This window comes from Strix uralensis, chromosome 1 (genome assembly GCF_047716275.1).
Source record: "Strix uralensis isolate ZFMK-TIS-50842 chromosome 1, bStrUra1, whole genome shotgun sequence".
Lineage (NCBI taxonomy): Eukaryota > Metazoa > Chordata > Aves > Strigiformes > Strigidae > Strix > Strix uralensis.
This window is the reverse complement of record NC_133972.1, coordinates 126,635,085-126,652,988: the sequence shown is the minus strand read 5'-3', so window position 1 is coordinate 126,652,988 and position 17,904 is coordinate 126,635,085. Positions and strand designations below refer to the sequence as shown.

The 17,904-nt window shown below is 37.9% G+C and overlaps 2 protein-coding genes across 2 annotated transcripts; both read right to left on the bottom strand.

Moving 5' to 3' along the window:
* Positions 1–945: 945 nt before the first annotated feature.
* On the bottom strand, positions 946–7,460 carry LOC141948093 (transthyretin-like). Its single transcript, XM_074880123.1, has 4 exons — positions 7,332–7,460; positions 5,437–5,567; positions 2,699–2,834; positions 946–1,263 (listed from the first exon to the last, which is right to left on the bottom strand). Exons 1-4 carry the CDS (start codon positions 7,398–7,400, stop codon positions 1,156–1,158), a joined length of 444 nt encoding a protein of 147 aa, XP_074736224.1. The 5' UTR covers positions 7,401–7,460; the 3' UTR covers positions 946–1,155.
* A 1,958-nt stretch (positions 7,461–9,418) lies between these two features.
* On the bottom strand, positions 9,419–17,427 carry LOC141954208 (transthyretin). The gene is made up of 4 exons (XM_074893511.1): positions 17,339–17,427; positions 16,412–16,551; positions 11,573–11,708; positions 9,419–9,696 (listed from the first exon to the last, which is right to left on the bottom strand). The coding sequence occupies exons 1-4, from the start codon at positions 17,405–17,407 to the stop codon at positions 9,589–9,591; spliced, it is 453 nt and encodes a 150-aa protein (XP_074749612.1). The 5' UTR covers positions 17,408–17,427; the 3' UTR covers positions 9,419–9,588.
* Between the last annotated feature and the right edge of the window lie 477 nt (positions 17,428–17,904).

Below are 17,904 nucleotides of genomic sequence, written 5' to 3'. Positions count from 1 at the left end.
GGGGACACCTGGCCAGCAAGTACTTCAGGTTAGGCTGTGATGCGATCGACCCTTGGGCTAACAAATCGTTTTACCTTTCAACTTCTGTTTTTAGTAGTCTAAATGACTCAACATTTTTACATACTTTTCCAAGATAGGGTTTCTATTCTGTTAAATCTCCTAATGGCTCTTCTCTATACTTTTTTCTTTTTAGGAGTAATCTTCCTTATATAGGGATTACAAGACTGGGAAATAGAAGGATTCATCCATATTTCTCCAGTCATTAAATAGGGAGCTGGTTTTCTCAGGAATCAATCATCAGTTATCCTTCTTATTTTTCTTTGTATCTTACAACTATGAAAGTCTCTGATGGTTAGAGGTATGGAGGTAATTTTTGGGAGTACTTCAACTGTGGGTACAAAGGTTTTTGCAGAATTTTATAAAAATACATGAATAAACTTCTTCAAGTATATTTTGATGGATGTACTTTTCTGCAACACTGGATATGGACTCTCCTTGAAAGTGTCACCAGTTGTAATATATTGGAAAGCAGGAAAGAAGGAATTTTAAGTATGTGTAGCATCCTTAACTGCTATTCTACCTTGCTGTCACAGTTAAGCTGCTTTTGCTTCTATATCTTAAAAATCAGAATTGGAAGGTGAGTTTATCTGATGATTATGTGGGGCCTTGGGTAGTAGTCATGTGTGACTTCATATATTGTGGGCTTCAGTAATAAAGTAGATGATGGTAGGTGGTGGATCGCCTTTCTTGTGTGCTTACTCTTCACGAGACACCTTTCAGATGTGTGTCATTCGCTTCCTTTGCAAGACGGAATGTAGTTTAACTTCATGGACAAATTTGGTTTATTCTCAGAATTCCAGTAATGGCATTTCAATGCATTTTTTTCTAAGCTTAATGTGTTTTTTCAAACCCTAACTCTTATTCAGAAGAGAAATATTTACAGAATACAGAAATACAGAGTACTTTTATTTCAGAAGAGTATTTGAAAACAAAGCCAATACACATTCTTCTTAAAGTTAACAAAGTGAATGAACAACTTCACTGTTAGTGATTTACTATGAAATCTAAAGCTGTTGATACAGTCAGAACCTAAGTGCTTATCATTTCCGGAAATTTTAATTTACACGTCTACATTTTCATGGTTAATGTCAGCTTCTATTCCACTGGCTCACTAACTACTGCTGTAGTTGAGTAAGAAAAGGGACTGAGGAAAACAGCAATGGAGTAGTGTCGATAACCAGCGTCATTAGCTGTGAACACCACCTGGAAAAAGAAAAAACAAATACAAGACAAATAAGCGATCTCTAGATACAAGCCTAAATGGATCCATTGTGATAATTTTACCTAACCTGTTTAAATTAACAGAATTAAACCTAGTACTACAGTAACTATCATCACGCCAAAATATGAAGCAGTGAGTTTCTTTAATCGTACTTAATAGGCAAGGACTGCTTTAGTCCTTTGGCCACAATGTGATAATGACCTTATGTATGAATCATTTACAACAGCCCTTTAAACATCTTCCCCATCATCTCATGTCCTGTCCTTTGATTTCTCCCTCTACGTAGTAGGTTATTTTGTGTTATGAGATGATATGTGTCCACTTTTTAAAAAAGACACAGTTTAATAACACTGTGATGCATAGCTTGTGCTCCTTTCAACATTAATAAAAATGATACATATGAAACAACCAGTGAACTGAGCAAAACATGATCCCTACTGAGGCTTATTTTTAAGAAAGGAGGCTCCTGCACTCTGGATTAAATTCATTTCTAGTCTGGAATATAGATTTAAACAGTATCTTGATGTATAATCAATTTACTTGCATGCTGTAAATCTCTCATCTTACCTCTTTTATTTCCGTTATCACAGAAGGCAAGACTATCCAGCATTAACCTTTCTTATTGTCTAGAATAAGGATGTAATCTCTCATCCATTTCAGAGAGGCAGAAACAAAATATAACCCAGTGTGTCTGCCACCTTTTCTCCAAGGAGATGACGAGTGGCTGTTTTGAGCAGCAGTTGCAAACTGTACAGGTGGTGGTGCTCACTGATCTGTCACAGTCCAGGAAACAACTAATACAGGACTGCTGCTTCTACCAGAAGGTCATAGGGAAGGGCTGATGCTGTGGTGGGAAGGGGACAAGCCTTGAAGAGTCCCAAACCCTGCAGCTGGCCTCACTTGGTACCTGATTTGGACCACCTTCACCTAACGAGGTTATCCCACACAAACTAAAAAGGACTATTACACTTTTTTCTATTGTAAACTGAGGATCCAAGCATCCAGAACACAGTTCATACTTCCATTATATTTAAAAATCTAAATTACAATCTTTGCAGCTGTACAAATACTGGATCCAAAGGGTAGAAAAATCCCTTTCCCAGCAGACTTAACAGAGTACACCTGTTGTTCTCCTTCAGGTGTCTGGGAATAATCACAGGCTCAAGTAGAGGTAGAAGGATGGAAAACTTTGTAAGAAATGCATCTGAGAGCTTATTGAGAGTTACAGAGAAGCTAGTAACTAGGTTCTCTCATGAGTATGTTGTTAGAAAGCTTTGAGACTAGATTTAAAGTGTTAATGCAAATATATTTTAAAGTGAAAAGAAAGTTCAATATGTACAGTTAGTAATTGAAGCCTAGACATATAAAGTATCTTTATTCTTTGCAACTAAAGTACAGGAGAAAAGGAATACTCACATCAGCGTGGTGATGGAAGGGATTCAAGCCCAGTTTCTTCCAGTAAGAGGCTGTGTCAAGCTCAATCTTGTATTTCCCTGTTGCAAATTGTTCTTTAGTTGTGATCTCATGGAGCTCTCCGTTGTCATTGGTTTGTCTGTGTGACGGCAGAAGAATGCACTTTTATATTTTGGTTAAAAGCCCCAGAAAAATTTAGTTCTTTAGCTATTGAACTTGAGTGATGTTGTGTAGCTTAAGTAATATAATGAATACTTCTACTGATCTGGAACGGCTTACGTCCATCTGTATTATGGATGCTTCAGAGCTTGTCTTGGCATTTGCTACTTCCACGATCACCACAGCAGATGGCTGCCTGCCATGTCACTGCTCTGCATGGTTTGGGGGTGAGCCAAAAGCTGGCATTATTGTTCCTAGACTCTTGGCAGAGTCTTGGAGTTAATTAAATGAACCCACTCAGAGGGAAAACCACCACTGCTGTAAGCAATGTGGAAGCTCTATGATGCACTTACTGCACAAATAAGTAGGGTCAACTCTCGATTTTTCCATAGTTTTCTTTCTTATTTAAATGTATTGAGTTTTTTTATCAGTATGAACATTTTTTAAAGTTGGCTATTTGAAATTTGAGATCTGCTATTTGAAATGACTGTAGGTCAACCAACAATGTGGCCTTGTGGAATTCCCTGTTGTCTGTATTGATCAGTTGGTTTTTCATCCTCAACAAACAGATGGTTTTGTTTGATTTGAAGATGCTATCAGGGCTATCCAAGGCCATAGTACTGGCTTGAAACTATACACCTTTGAACACCAACCGATCTAGGGCTTGAGAACCAGTATTGGATGCTGTCTCTCAAACATGTCTCTTGGTTGAAACTTACTTCTGTGAAGTTATATAATACTAGGTTGTTGATTGGGTAGGGTATCCACAAATAACACTGCTGCTAGTGCCTGATTTTAGTAGTCACAAACCACTGTTTTGTGTTCTAGCTGACAAAACATTTTCTGAACATATTTTATTCAAATTGCATGCAGAGAAAAATAAAGAATTGGATGGTTTTTATGTCATTGTCCCGTGCATTACTTAAGATTTGTGCTTTAATATAACTTGTAACTATGAAGTTGTAGAACACCATTTGTGTCTTACAAGATGCTCTGTAGCCAGTTACAGATTTTTTTTAATCCGTTCAAATGTCTGTCTTTTTTCTTTGTTGTAGATTGATTGTGGTTAGATAACAGCTCATTTCTCTAATAATCTTTGTCAGCTGAATCCAAACATATCTTTAACCGAGAAGAGTTATTTCAGAATCTCTTGTTAACATCCAGTTATTTACAAATTAACAAGGCTGGAGAGGTTCATTTATTATTATCACGACTTCCTCTTCATCTCCTCATCTTAAGGTTACTTTGTTCTTTGTTTCAAATGTCATGTTTTTAAGGCTTCAGTCAACATCCAGCTGTTCAGCAGACTATATAAAGCCTCTAACCTCAGATTTGAAGACAAGTAAACACCCTCTTAATGGAAATTTTCATGCATTTCCAGTGACAGTATGTGTGAAGCTATCTTCTCACTTGAGGGTCAGGACGCAATTTAAGTAGGACAACGTGATAGATTGTTCTTCCCCACCTTGTACAAATATGTGTGGCCTTCACTATAACTATTATTTCTCAAGGACACAAATGAGAGTGCTGTTGCTTCTGCCAGTCCACTGTTCTGACACCAGAGAGTCATTTACATAGTTTCTCATGGACTTTCTAGAAAAGCATGAGTCTAGGATCCCACTATTGACATACCTGCACTATGTCACCTTTAGACCTTATGAACTCTATCACACTTTTTTATGTAGAATAGACTGTTAACAAACCTGGAAAGATCTCAGGTGAGACTTTGCAACTATCTTACGGACATAAGTGTGGAAGTGGGATGTTGCTTGTTGAGTAAAGAATGTGCATTCTGTGTACACCCTAAGAATTTTTTCAATTTAATTTCAGATTACACTTTAAGTAAAAATTGCTTTTGAGTTTTTAAAGTGTTAATATATACTAAAATTGAGGGCAATTTCAAAAAAGTAATCTATATTTGAAATTCTACAACTATATTTTTTTAACAGACATGGCAATGTTTAAATATCTGGGAGATTCTTTTTCTTATTTTAGATGCAATTGCTTCTCTGTGGGGGAAGGAGGCGAGAAAGTTTTATCCACAAATTTTCTGTTTGGCTGATTCCTTTTTCTTGAACCAAAGGCAGCTATCAAATATAATGTGGTACATGTTCAAAACAATTCTGTGGTTTTTCTTTAAAGCTGTGGTGCTGTATGAAAGGAAAATCCATTTAGAAAGAAGGAAAATATCCAATAAAGGTAGGATTCTCAACCAGAGTTTTAGTTTCAAACAAACTAAAAGAGTCTGCCCAATTCTTCTGGTAACAATGCAGCAGTTCATTGCTGGGTACTAAAAAGTAATATAATCCTTTCTAATGAAATTGAGGAGAAGCGATGATTGAATTAAAGGGTAGTTTAAAATACTTTCTTGTGCTCACAGTAATTATAAAGCATTATAAAACCATTTTGGTAGCTGAAACTGTAGTACAGTTAAAAGACAATCTGACGCAAATTCATTCAGTAATATGTTATCTTTCCTGAGCAAAAAAGATATGTTAAGAGAACGTGAAATAGGCTCTTCAACTATTTGGCTTCTTCCCATTGCCTCTCCCTTCTTCACTCATTATTTTGGTATGACTTACTTTAAATTTAACAGTTCCCAAGTTCCATCTGCAGCTTCTTTATATAATTTAGCTGGAACATTTGGAGCTGGACTTCCTCGGACTGAATCCAGAATTTTTATAAAAAGAGGATGCTTGGAGTCAGCAGAGTCCTTCAGATAGGAAGAGAGAATTTTTATGTTGCAAGAAAGATAAGCGATGGTGCATAATAAAGGATAAGGAATATTATTCTTTAGCTCTACAGAATACACTATATTTTCATCAACAAGATCACTGTGTACTGCAGAAATGTAGCCTGAATCTTTCTGGGGGCTGGATATGGCAGAACCGGGGAAGGTGTTGGGAGGAGTGTAGCAATGTGTACTGGGGAGACACTGTGACTGTGTGCAAGAACATGTTTCTGTTTTCTCTTTGGCATGGCTTAGCTACACATCATCTCCAGCATGAAGTTGTAACTAAATTGTGATCTCAACAGGAAATAAATCATCAAAGGTAGTAGGTATGTTTAAAAATCTGGCAACTCTTCCTCTGTATTTTGGAGTAGCAATCAGCACAACTTTCTGGATTTGAGAGCCTCTGATGTCTGGTTGCCATGGAGTTATCTTAATTCTGCTATAATCTTGATAGGCACCACATACAGACTCTCTCCTAATGCATGATGGATCAGATTTGTCAGCCTCTGGCAGCTATGCCAGGATAGGAGAGGAAAACCTTCTTTCAAAAATGGGATTGCTGTAGTTTTACTCCCAATATGTTCATCACAAGCAGTGGTTATGCCCTGATGTTTTACCTGTTCAAAGGTAGAGTTGAATCAGGACTTTCACCTTCCATTGCCTAATTCTGTATATGAAAAGTGAGAAAATAGAGCTTTGTGAAAAGTGCTAATCAGGGGTGATCTCAAAATAGCAATCATTGATCTCCATTTAATCATTGCAAAATGAATCATGATGTAGATATTAAAAACTAAGAGCCCTCTCTGACATCCCTCCTACAGTCTGTGATGTACTGAATATACGCTGCCCTATATCAGAGCAATGCATCAGCAGGTATCTATGCCGCCTGTATGCCCTGACTCCTCAGGCTTCCCTTTCTGGAATACAGAGGCTCCTTGCTACTGTTTCTTTTGAGGGACTGGCAACGAGGGGTCTAGTGCCACCACCTATTTTTCTGGCTTTTATGCCCTGGGATCTCAATGAAAGTCTGCTTCCTCACAAAGGTTGCTCAGGTATTCATTTTCCCGCAGATCAGAACTTGAGAGGAAGGATGGGGGGGGGGGGGGGGGGGGGGCGGGCGGGAAGGGGGGCAGGTAGAAAGAGAGAGAAAAGTCTGCTCTAGGAGAATTTCAGGCTGAAGCATCTGTATCTCTAGCTTGCTTTGGAAGTGGGATCCTGGCTTTGGCTCATTTCTTTGCTTGCATCAATGAGCGTTGAGATCCCTTCTTGCTTGCATGGGATAGAGCTGTATTGGGTAGACCAGTAAGGGAGAGGACTAGAGAAGGCATTTCTCCAGCATGGATTTCACAACAGGAAATGAAAGCCCTCATGACAGGAGCTTGTTCATTGTGTTATAAGGGCTATTAATTACTTTTCAGCAGGCCCAAGGCTTTTGTGTAGTGAATATGATATTTTTTTCCTTTCTTGTTTTAAATGGTTTTTCACGTAGTTGCTGAGTCTAATGACAAGTGCTGCTTCTCTAACCATAAAGCCCTCTCACTAATCACTAGAGAACAAGAAAGAAGGACCAGAAAAAGAGCAGTAGGAGAGAAATACAGTCAATACATACTGTAAAATCAAAATAATTACAATAAAATGGAATATTCTATTTTTTTACTTACACTAATTCAAGTATTTTTTAAAAAAAGAAAAAAATAGCTGGGACTACTTCAGTATGAAGGACCTGAATCCTGAGACACTTACCAGTGGTGCAGCTTCGCAGAAAAATGCCAGGCCAGCTAAGAAAACAAGAAATACAGAATGAAAAGCCATTTTGCCTACCACCAGGAAGTCTCAGTGTCAGCAAGTAGAAACTGGTGGGATCTGTGATTTTTATATCAAGGCCTCTAAACAGAGGCTACTTATCAGAAAACCCATTTGACTTTCAACATGCCGATTCATACTATTTACTTAGTAAACAATGAGAAAATAAGTAACCCATACAAATATGAACCTTGTCTGCAAGAATAAGTCTCTTCTATCACTGCCTGTGGAAATATTGTGAAAAATTGCCTAGCTCAACTGCAGTGATGTATTTTCTTAGAAACAATGTCCCTTCTGCTTTATTTTTCTCTTTTTTTTGTTGAGGAATAGTGATGTATAGATCTCATATGGTTGAGAGAAATACAAATTTCTTGTCAGCTCCGCGATTTCAGTTTCAATGAGAATTTGTGGTTATGTCTTGGCTTAGTTGACTTACCCATGTTTATCTATTAAGTGATTTCTTTCTGTGGTGCCTATCTCCTCACCTCTGATAAAAGCTAAGTGGATAATGTGTGGGCTATCTAGTTATCTTATGCATACCCCTGGAGGAAAAATATGTTACTGTTGGTTTCCAGCATGATAACCAGATACCTACATACCCATTTCTGAAGCACACTTAAACAATGCTTTAAGTCCTATCACTTTACTTGTCCCTTAGATTCAGTACAAGTTCAGGACTTTCCATGTACAACTGCAAGTCAGCTCCCACCAGAAGCATCTGCTTCATTTTAGGGAAATGTTACTTCTTGAAATTAAACTTTCTGTTCTTTGGTTAGACACACGTATGTACACGCTTTTACTACGTTTATCCTGTCATCAGATGGATGTCTATGTGCAAAGTAGTTTTTTGTTTGTTTGTTTTTGTTTTTAATGACTACACCTGTGTAAACATATTTATGTCCTATTTTGAGGGTTGGCCATAGCCCACTGCAAGTCAAACTTACTGGTTTTCAAGCTTCAGGAATAGCAGGATCCCATGAAATCTGTATGCTTTAAGATGAGTACCATTTTGAAACTATTTGCACTGCTTACAAGAGTTGTGTAATTATGGTAGTATCCAGAAACCAGGGAAAAAAGTAATCAAATACTGAAATGTTAAAGGCAAGCTTTTGTAACTTGTGAATTCACTTGGTATGCAGTCATCCCAGCAGGCTCTGGGTGTAGAGATAAACTCCAAGGTCAGTGGCAGATGAGTGCTGATGGTTTCTGAATGGCATGATTTGAGTAACTATCTCTGTAGTTTCTGTAATCCTGTTAAAAAACAATTCCTCTGCTTCAGGATATTTTAAATACAATAGGCCATCAGTCTACAGAAATCACTGCTGATGCCTTCAAAGTCTTTGATCAGTTTATCAACAATGTTATTTGAATCAGTCACTCTGCAGCTTACCCTTTCCTGTTTCTAAAAATATGAAGAGAATATTAAGATGTTGTTTCTATTTTGGGACTTTTTTAAAATGATGGTTAGAGATTTGACTTATTAGAGATTTAATTGGAATGCACCTGAACACAGTAGTCAGCTGGGTTAAAGATCAAAGTGCTATTGTCATTGCTTCAGAACTTCCTAGATTGATTGAGCAGCAAGCTTTCCTCTTGAAATCACAAAGTGTTGAGGTTTACCTGAAGTTTTAAGTAAAAGAACACAGGTTTTAACTCTTTCAGCTCTCTGGATATATATGTTTCAACAGTCTTTCTGCATTGTTTCTTCTGCTGCTAGGTATTCAAAATTTCTCCTATTTACCCTGTGACTTAGTTGATAGTGGGACCATCTCTTCTGTGTATGAACTATGAGTAGCATGGATGACTTTCTTATTTTGAGTACACGTGTTTGGTCAAATTTTTTAAGGTAGCACAACTCTATAACTTTCTTATTTTGAGCCAATGCATTTGGTGAGATTTTTTTAAGGTAGTGGAGGAAGATAACCAAATCAAGTGCCATGCAGTGCATGTTTTCCAGATGTCCTTTGCACTTGAATGCAAATCCCGACACTTTAGAACACAATAAAACTCACCAATAGAATCAAAACTGTTTTAAAGAAGTAACATTTTATTGACTTGTCTGAAGTTTGCCAGGTTACAAAATGGAAAAAAAACTAATGTAGCAAAAAGTTATGCATTAGCAATAGGAAAAACCTTCCTCCTAAAAGCCTACAATAGTTCTAGCGGAGGAGGGTGTTTGTGTAATGACAGTACATGTTTATTCCTGGGGATCACTGACAACAGCAGTGGTTGAATAAGAGAAAGGACTGAGGAGAGCGGCAATGGTATAGTGGCGGTGACCGGAATCATTAGCAGTGAACACCACCTGGAAAAGAGAAAACTTGTGATCACGATCAACAACATACATTCAAAACTACCTTATAAAGAATTAGGAAGCACACTCCATTTCCTCTGCAGAATACTTTGCCAGTTCTGTCCAGTCAATGATTTTACCCTTCTGAAGGGTAATGCTCCCTGTTACTTTGTGATGTTCACTGACAACTGAGAAATTTGTGAGATTTGGACCAAGGTTCACAAAAATCCTTGGCTGCAGTGAAGCTAGGTGGAGATACCTACACCTGAGTCAGGCAAACTAGTCTGTGATGTGGAATGGAAAGTTGAAGGGGAGGTATCTCAAACAACCAGTAAGACAGACAGCAGGTGAAACCACATCTAGTGAACTTAAATACAACCTCTGTGTGAGGTGTCTAAGCATGGTAGGCAGTTGGAGCCCAAAGCTGCTTTCTGTACTTCAGTGCCTCACTTCTGTTTTTAACACAGCTGTTGATGGGTCAGTTCTTGTGTTAAGAACTGAGTGGCTAGACTTGCCAGAACAAGGAGACCCCCTTGTCCTAAGGTAATTCAAATTTGCTGCTCTCCAAATCAGTCCCTGGAACTTGGGAGACCCAGTTCCCAGGAAAGTGTCACTTGGGTTAAGCTCCCACTTTCTTTTGGCTCTCTTTAGCCAAACCATCTTCTGAACCATGATGTACTTTCTACAAGAGGACTAGAGAGTTCCTTCCTACATCCTGGTCCTGCCAGAGTCTAAGCTGCTGGGATGTGAGGACTGTAGGCTTCAGTTACCTTGTACACAGACAGGCATTGAACTCAGCCCACTTCTGAGGCTAATTTGTTGACCTGTAGCCTATTACGTCAAAGGAAAGTTTCTTCAACAGCCTAGCTGGAACAGTATCAACTAGGCACTTTTAAGCACCTTTTGAGGTGAAGCCCTTGCATAGGACCCAGCAACTTTCAGACATCCAAATGGTTAGGGAATATTTTTGAGGATTATTTATTTGACCTAAATGACCCAAGCTGCACCTCAGACTTCTATGGATCTGGGCCTCAGTCATTTGTTTTAGTCTTCCACAGAGTTTCATAAACTTGTGGTTTAAAATGTTCTACAACACAATCTGTAGCCATTCCAGACTACTTAATTTGGGGAAACTTAAATTTAATGGCAGATTAAGCCTGAAGAATTTAAACGATTTTTTTTGAAGTGTTAAGTAAATGTAATAGAATAGAGCATACAATAAATCAGTGTAGGGCTGAAAGCAAAGGGAGGCATAAGACATGATTATATTGCTGGTCTGATTATGAAATTTGAGTATCAATGAAACAGCAGACTTTTCCTTTCCCACTATGGTTATTTCTTTATATTTTTATGCCTTTTTTTTCTATTGCATATTTCAGTACTGAGCATAGTTCTTTTAAAAAGGGTACAACAGAAAGAACTGATGTTTCCTGTAATTACAGGTCATACTAGAATTCATACATTTTCAGGTGACTGATATGGGGGAAATACCTCTGATTAAAGAATAGTTTATTTCCTATAAAATTAAGATTTCCAAATCCCTATATTCCTTCAGCAACAATAAAAGCAGTCTTTATTTTCTTGCTTTATAAACACTGTGTACTTTTGAGAAATGTAGCTCTTTTTGAACAAAGCTCCCTACCAGTCTGAATGGATGAATGGGCACAGCTCCACTGTGGAAGAACTGTGTCAGTATTTGCAGGGAAGTTGGTTACTTCCTTTGGCTTAGCTGGCTATATTTGCCAGCCTTTATTTGCCCAGTGTTATATGGCAGTGAACCATTTCACTGAATGATGCTGCTCCTTCAGTATTAAAGACTGTATTTATTCTTTCCAGTTGATGCCACTACACAGTATATAGGTTATCAGTTATATTTGCAAGTACTTACATCAGCGTATTCATGAAATGGAGAAAGGCCAAGTCCCTTCCAGTAAGAACTGGTGTCAAACTCAACCCTGTATATTCCTTCTACAAACTGTTCTTCTGTTGTGAGCTCATGGATCTCCCCATACTCTGTGGTTTTTCTGTAATGGTAAAATATCTACATAAATATTTTCTACTGTCATTTAGATGCTAAACAGAAACAGTCGATGTGGAATATTAAATAACAGAAGTGCTGCACAGCCAAATTCTACATTGAGTAGTTTCTTATTATCTGAAATAATTCCCCCCTCCTATGTAGTGTGTGTTTCCATATTGCAGAGCCTGTCCTTGCTACCAACTCATCCATATACATCACAAATCAAAGCTGGCTGGCTTTTTTTGGTCATTTCTGTTGCTATGGCAGGGATTATAGTTAAAAGCCCTTCTTTTAATATCATGTTTAACTTTTACCAAGTGCCCTCTGGAACCAAATGTTACTTCTTTAGGAAAAGGATTGTCATGATGAAAGGCAAGATGCAAATCTCAATTTATAATTAAAGAGAGATTTTAGTGGAAAATTATTCCCTAGTTATTAACACTAAGTCTATGGGTTTTACCCCTATACACTGATGCAGTTTTATGTGACCCTGGGTGGTAGTGTCTTGGAAAAGCAATTTAACATCACAAGATTTTATTAATTTGAATTACAATGCCTTGGTCAAAGAGGAGGGTCCTCTTCCACTGGGTGCCGTATAAATGAGCAATAGAAATTCCCAGCTCAGAGAGATTATGTACTCAGCTTGTTACAAAAAATTGTGGGTGAATGAAGTCCAGAAGAAAGAAGGTAATATAGCTGCCATTACACTCTATTTGTTTGAAAAGTACAAGCTTTGTATGACACTGTTTAAATATTTACATACTTAGCTCCTAAACCGCATTTATCTCTTTTCCCTCCTTTTATTTCTGATTTTTTTTCCATATTTTTTTCTGCTGAAAATATTTATTTGATATTTACAGCTCTTCATAACCACGTGATGTAGTTGAAGGAAAAATGAAGAAAACCTTGACTTGAAGAACTAGTGGAACTTTCTTGTCGTATGGCAAGGAGCAGCTGTCCAGCCAGAAAACAGAAAGACTTGAGGAGGAAGAGAGGGAGGGGAGAAAGCAGTGACATACTGCTTATCAGAAACAGAATCTGTTGTGCTATTGCAGCTTTTCTTTCCCAGCCACTGCTTCCTCCATCTTATTTGTCATCTCTGGTTAATGGTGGTGAATGAAAGAAGTCTGTATGACAGAGTTTTTGCTTAAATTAAGAAGTAACAGGATTGAAAATCCCATGTTAATTTTCAGGTTTTCTTATATTTCAAGTTTAGCACTTTGAAGACTGACAAACGTCTCAATGCTCCAATACAAGTGAAATGAACTGTATCCAGTATTTTGTAGACCAAACCTGCAGAGAATCCAAGCCCTATTTGAAACACGGTTCATGGGCAATTTGTGTACAGATCTGTTTTATTTTGGTTTAATTAGTACTTCCTGGCATAAACTATATTGCCTTAGTAAAAGGCAATAGGTAAACAGATGAAGAATTAATTGGCAAGTGTCCTTGAAACCGTGAGACAGAATTGCTGAGATCCTGCAGGAGTGTTCAGAGTGCAAGTTAGCAATTCACATACATCTGCTTATAAGTTGGACAGTCTAGACACAAACCAATTACAAGGAAAAATGGTGTCTGCCTCAAAATCTTTGTTCAGGTAAACAAATAAGTTTTAGTTTGAAAAAGTGTGGGTATGGCTTGAATAGTGCTTTCCCTAATGGGTGCTGACCCAGAGTGTGTGGGTACGGCTTGAATAGTGCTTTCCCTAATGGGTGCTGACCCAGAGTTGCAGATGTTAACCATCCAGAACAGTTGGGAAGCTGGAAACAAGAGTTCACTTGAAGACTCTTGCCCACTACCAGGAGTTAATGGCACTTTCTTGATTTTAGTTATTAAGTGGTAGCCAAGTGGTCTCACAAGTAAACCCTTCAGCTTTACTGTGGCATTGACAGCCAAGAGGACAGTGTGTGATTCAGAGCCTGGATGGGATTAGGACAAGGCAGAGGATGCCCTGCATTCAGCCCTGGTAGTGAAATGCTATAAGGGATTCCTTCTGAACAGCACTTGGATTTCTGGCTGAGTGGGGGAATAAATATAGTGTGGTTGCTTATTCTTAATAGGATGTGGACTGCCAGCATCTGCTGTAAGATGGACAGTTAAGTTAAAAAAGCTGTGCTTTTCCAGCAAAAAATTTGCAAACCAAGTTAAGTTACTATGGCTCCAGCCTAGACTGCAATCCTGATCCTCTTTTACACTGTCTTGGACCTTAGTTGTATATTGTGACCAGGTTAAATTGACAACATCTGTGCAATGACATTTATGAACTCTTGGGATACATACTACACTGAGATAAGCTCTGCCCTCGGATGCAGAGGAAATATCTCAGGAACATGAATTATCAATTTGGAGTTTAAAAAAAAAAAAAAGGAGAGTGGGGGGAACCACTTCAAATATGCTGCAGTTTTGTGGGTTTTTTGTTTGAGGGTTTTTTTTTATGATTTACATCCTAGGTCACAAGAGAACTATCTTTGGTGAATGCAACTCATAAGCTACATGATAAGACTAGATTTCCAAAAACATGTGAGGCATGAGAAGGTCAAAGCTAGTCATGGGAGGAGTTCATATAGAAACCAAATCACATGCTTCCCAGGTCTCTGTGCCCTAAAGTCTTCCTCAGAGTGTGTCTTGGCTCAAGTTATCTCTTCTTGCTTATTTTTGGCTAGACTAATTTTGAAATAAGCCTCTTAATAAAGTAAGATGTTGCTATGCTAACTTCTTCCCTGTCTTTTAAATACTATTACTCCAAATTCACCAGTTGCTAGGTGCATTTGCTTAATTCCCTAAAATGTGTTAGCAAAAAACAAAATGAACAAAAAGGTAAAAAAATAACTTTTATAGACATTTGTACAAAATGTAACTTTTCCATATGCATCTGCTAGGTACTGTAACTTCAAAATATTGTTAACCTGACAGGATTACTGACAGATTGCATTCAGATTTAGCCTGACAGGAGTACTTACAGATTGCATTCAGATTTTCATCTGGTTTAACACAGAAAAAGTCTGGTTTTCCCAAAAGAAAAGAATTGCAATTGTGTGAAAACCCAGTTCAAACAAGTGTCATTAGCTAAAGTCAATGGTATTGCTGAGAGCAGCCTTGGTTCAGATGCAAGTCAAGGGAAAAGTCAAAATCTTTACCTGCAATAAAAATTGTGGTTTAACGTTCATCCACTGCCTTCCCCCAGCAAAATGCTTCTCACTTGCCTGGGGTTAATCTTCTAAATTTCTATTTAAGAAGAAGTCCTTTGATTTTCTCAGGGGTGTACTGACCTAAAGGGTCAACAGAGGTTGCCTAAGAACAGCTGTGGGATTTGTCTCCTTGGGCTTGTTGAGAGCAGCATTGCAAACTGAACAAGAAAACTCTGTTATGCCCAAAAAGTGAGGGCATTTAACACTGATGTTGCATTTATCTTGTTCTTCTGTAAAATGTATTTTGTATTACATGTTCAAGAGCACCTGATAAAACAGTTGAAATAATATGGGGTTCCTAATAACGGCAGAAATACTAAGGACAAGACATTATCCTTTTCTCCGCTTTCCTTGAAAACAACATGTCTTTTTTTCATGGGGTTTCTCTGTTCTTTAAAGTATATAAATCCATTCTGAGAGTCATTTGTTCCTAGATTAACACTCAGCATTTAGGAGTGGAGGGGTTTGTTTCTGCTTCAATCTCCTAACCTTTCTTGTTCCTTTTCAGTGGGAAAAGTATTTTTGGTTTTGAATTTTATGAAGAGAAACTCTTTAGATGTAGAGAAAGGTATCTCTTTCCTTGTAGTCTTCTCCTCTGTTTTTTTCTGCAGCTTTTATGCAAATCATGCTATAAAAATCCTAGTAAAAGATAGTTGGATGCTCTGGTGGCTCCTGTCCATGCTTGTGCTTGTCATTCTGTGCTTGAATATCCTGCTGTTACTGGAGGTTTCTCTTGACTTATTTAAAAATCTGTTTCAGTGAGTTGTTACAATGAAACTTAAATGCCTGAATACATCACCTATTTGAATTTTAGTAAGCTGTATTCCTCTCTTACCCATATTTTTCCCACAGACTGAAGATAATAATATTATTGCCTGCCCCTCATTGATGTTCTGAGGATGCTTTGTAAATATTAAGCTGTCTTTCTAGCAAAAGGCATGCAGATCTATAGAAATGACCACAAACAAATCCTGAGATTGTGCTTCTGTGTTGTGTTACAGTGGGAGTCTTTAAAACTTTCTGGTCAAAAAATTTCTTTCAATCACCATGTTTGTTACACAGGAGAAGACGACTAATGTGCTTATAATTTGCACATGTACAGGCAAAGCTTACAGAGAGGATTTTGTATGTGACTGCTGCAAATAAAGCTCTATATCCATTGCATATGAAGATGGTAGGTTAGTCTGGATTGCCTACAAAATTCTGGTAAATAAGCTTTTTATTTTTTTATTTTTCTAGAAAGGAAAGATAGTACTGAAGCTAAGAGAAAAATTGATTATTAAACCTATTCCCTTACAAAAATAAGATGAGCATCGTGACATGTTTTTGCAATTAGCACGCATTTCAGTCATGGATAACTTCCACTTGAATCTGATGGATTTTAGACCAGAATTCACATGCCGTTAACAGTGATAGTGTGACACGTTCTAGAGAACATCGCTTTTTTTCCATTCCCTTTATTTCTCAATTGTTTGCCCGAGGCACCTTGAAAATGGCTCCATAAGACCACATAACTTACCCAGCAGCAAAGTCCTGCCAGCTTCCATCTGCAGCCTTTTTAAAGACTTTAACAGCTACGTTAGCTGCAGGACTTCCTCTGACTGCATCCAGCACTTTCACCATGAGAGGGCATTTGGAATCAACAGAGCCATGGGAGACCTTGGGGAAAGCAGGAGAGGTTGTATAGGAGCTGTTCACCAGCCCTGCAAAACCTTCTTTCAAAGAAAAGATTGATTCTTATTGCAGAATTAACATTGAATTAAAAGCAATTTCTTTGACAAATGGTATTCAAAGCTAGTTTGCAAGCATATATTTCTTAAAGCAGAGTATCTTAGAGCTTTATACTGATAACTTTATTAGACACACACATACAAACAGGTTGCTTGATAAATATTTAGAGTTGCATATGGCCCTGGGAAAATGTTTTGAAGTGTATCTTTTTAATGAGGTTACAAATAAAAAAATAGTAAATTATTGTAAATGCAGGCAGAGCATGTTAGTCTAGGAAACCAACAAAGAAGTACCTATGACATCCCTAGGGTGGAAGGAATATTTGTTTCTTAAGCTTCATTATACTATAAGGAATCCTTAGACATAATTCAGAAATACTTTTTTAGTGCTTTAGTGAAGCACTTGTTTGGTGAAGAAGGTAAAGCTACCTTTATATCGAAGACAGGATGTGAGTCATGAACTGACAATCACAGATAGAAATAAAAGGTCAAACCTTCTAGATCCTGACCCTTTCATCATATACTAAAGTAGCTGGGTAAATGGCAAAAAAGAAGTTTTAAGAATTCTGAAGAAGCTACTTTAAAAATGGTAGTGAAATATCACTATACCAAAGCCTAATGGTTACAGAATTTCATGAATGGGGAAGATGGTAGTCATCTAGAAAATCTAGATTATCATTCTTGTAATGATTGAGTTTGAATAAAGAGAGACTCACCAGTGGTGCAGCTTCAGAGAAAAATACCAGTCCAGCTAAGAAAACAAAGAGGACAGAGTGAAAGGCCATTCTGTTTGCTGTTAGTGAGCCTTGGTGCCAGCAGCTAGGAGCTGAGGGGATTTGGGATTTTATAGCCAATCCTACAACAAAACAGACTGCTTATTGGGTGCCCATATGACTCCAAATCTGCTGATTCTGATTATTTGCTTAGTAAACAGTCCAATCCTAGAGTCAGTCCATGAATAGCACTGCCACTGCAGTCAATGGAAGGACTACAGGATCACTAGAGCAAAGAGAATAAGTAACGGGCACAAACATGACCCTTGCCTGGGGAGATTAGACTCGTAGAAAGCCCTCCACAAAATAATGCAAATGACCTTTGTTAGCCCAGAAATCCAACCAGTTCTAGGAGATCTTTACCTTGCCCTCAGGTTGTACATGAGAATGCCCCAATGCTTTCTCTGTGCCGGCTCCATGTTTCTTCTCAATGTATTCAGTGCTTTCTGAAGACCAGTTCCCTCTTAGATGCAGACTCAGTACATGGGTGATGGAGTTTGTTCATTGTC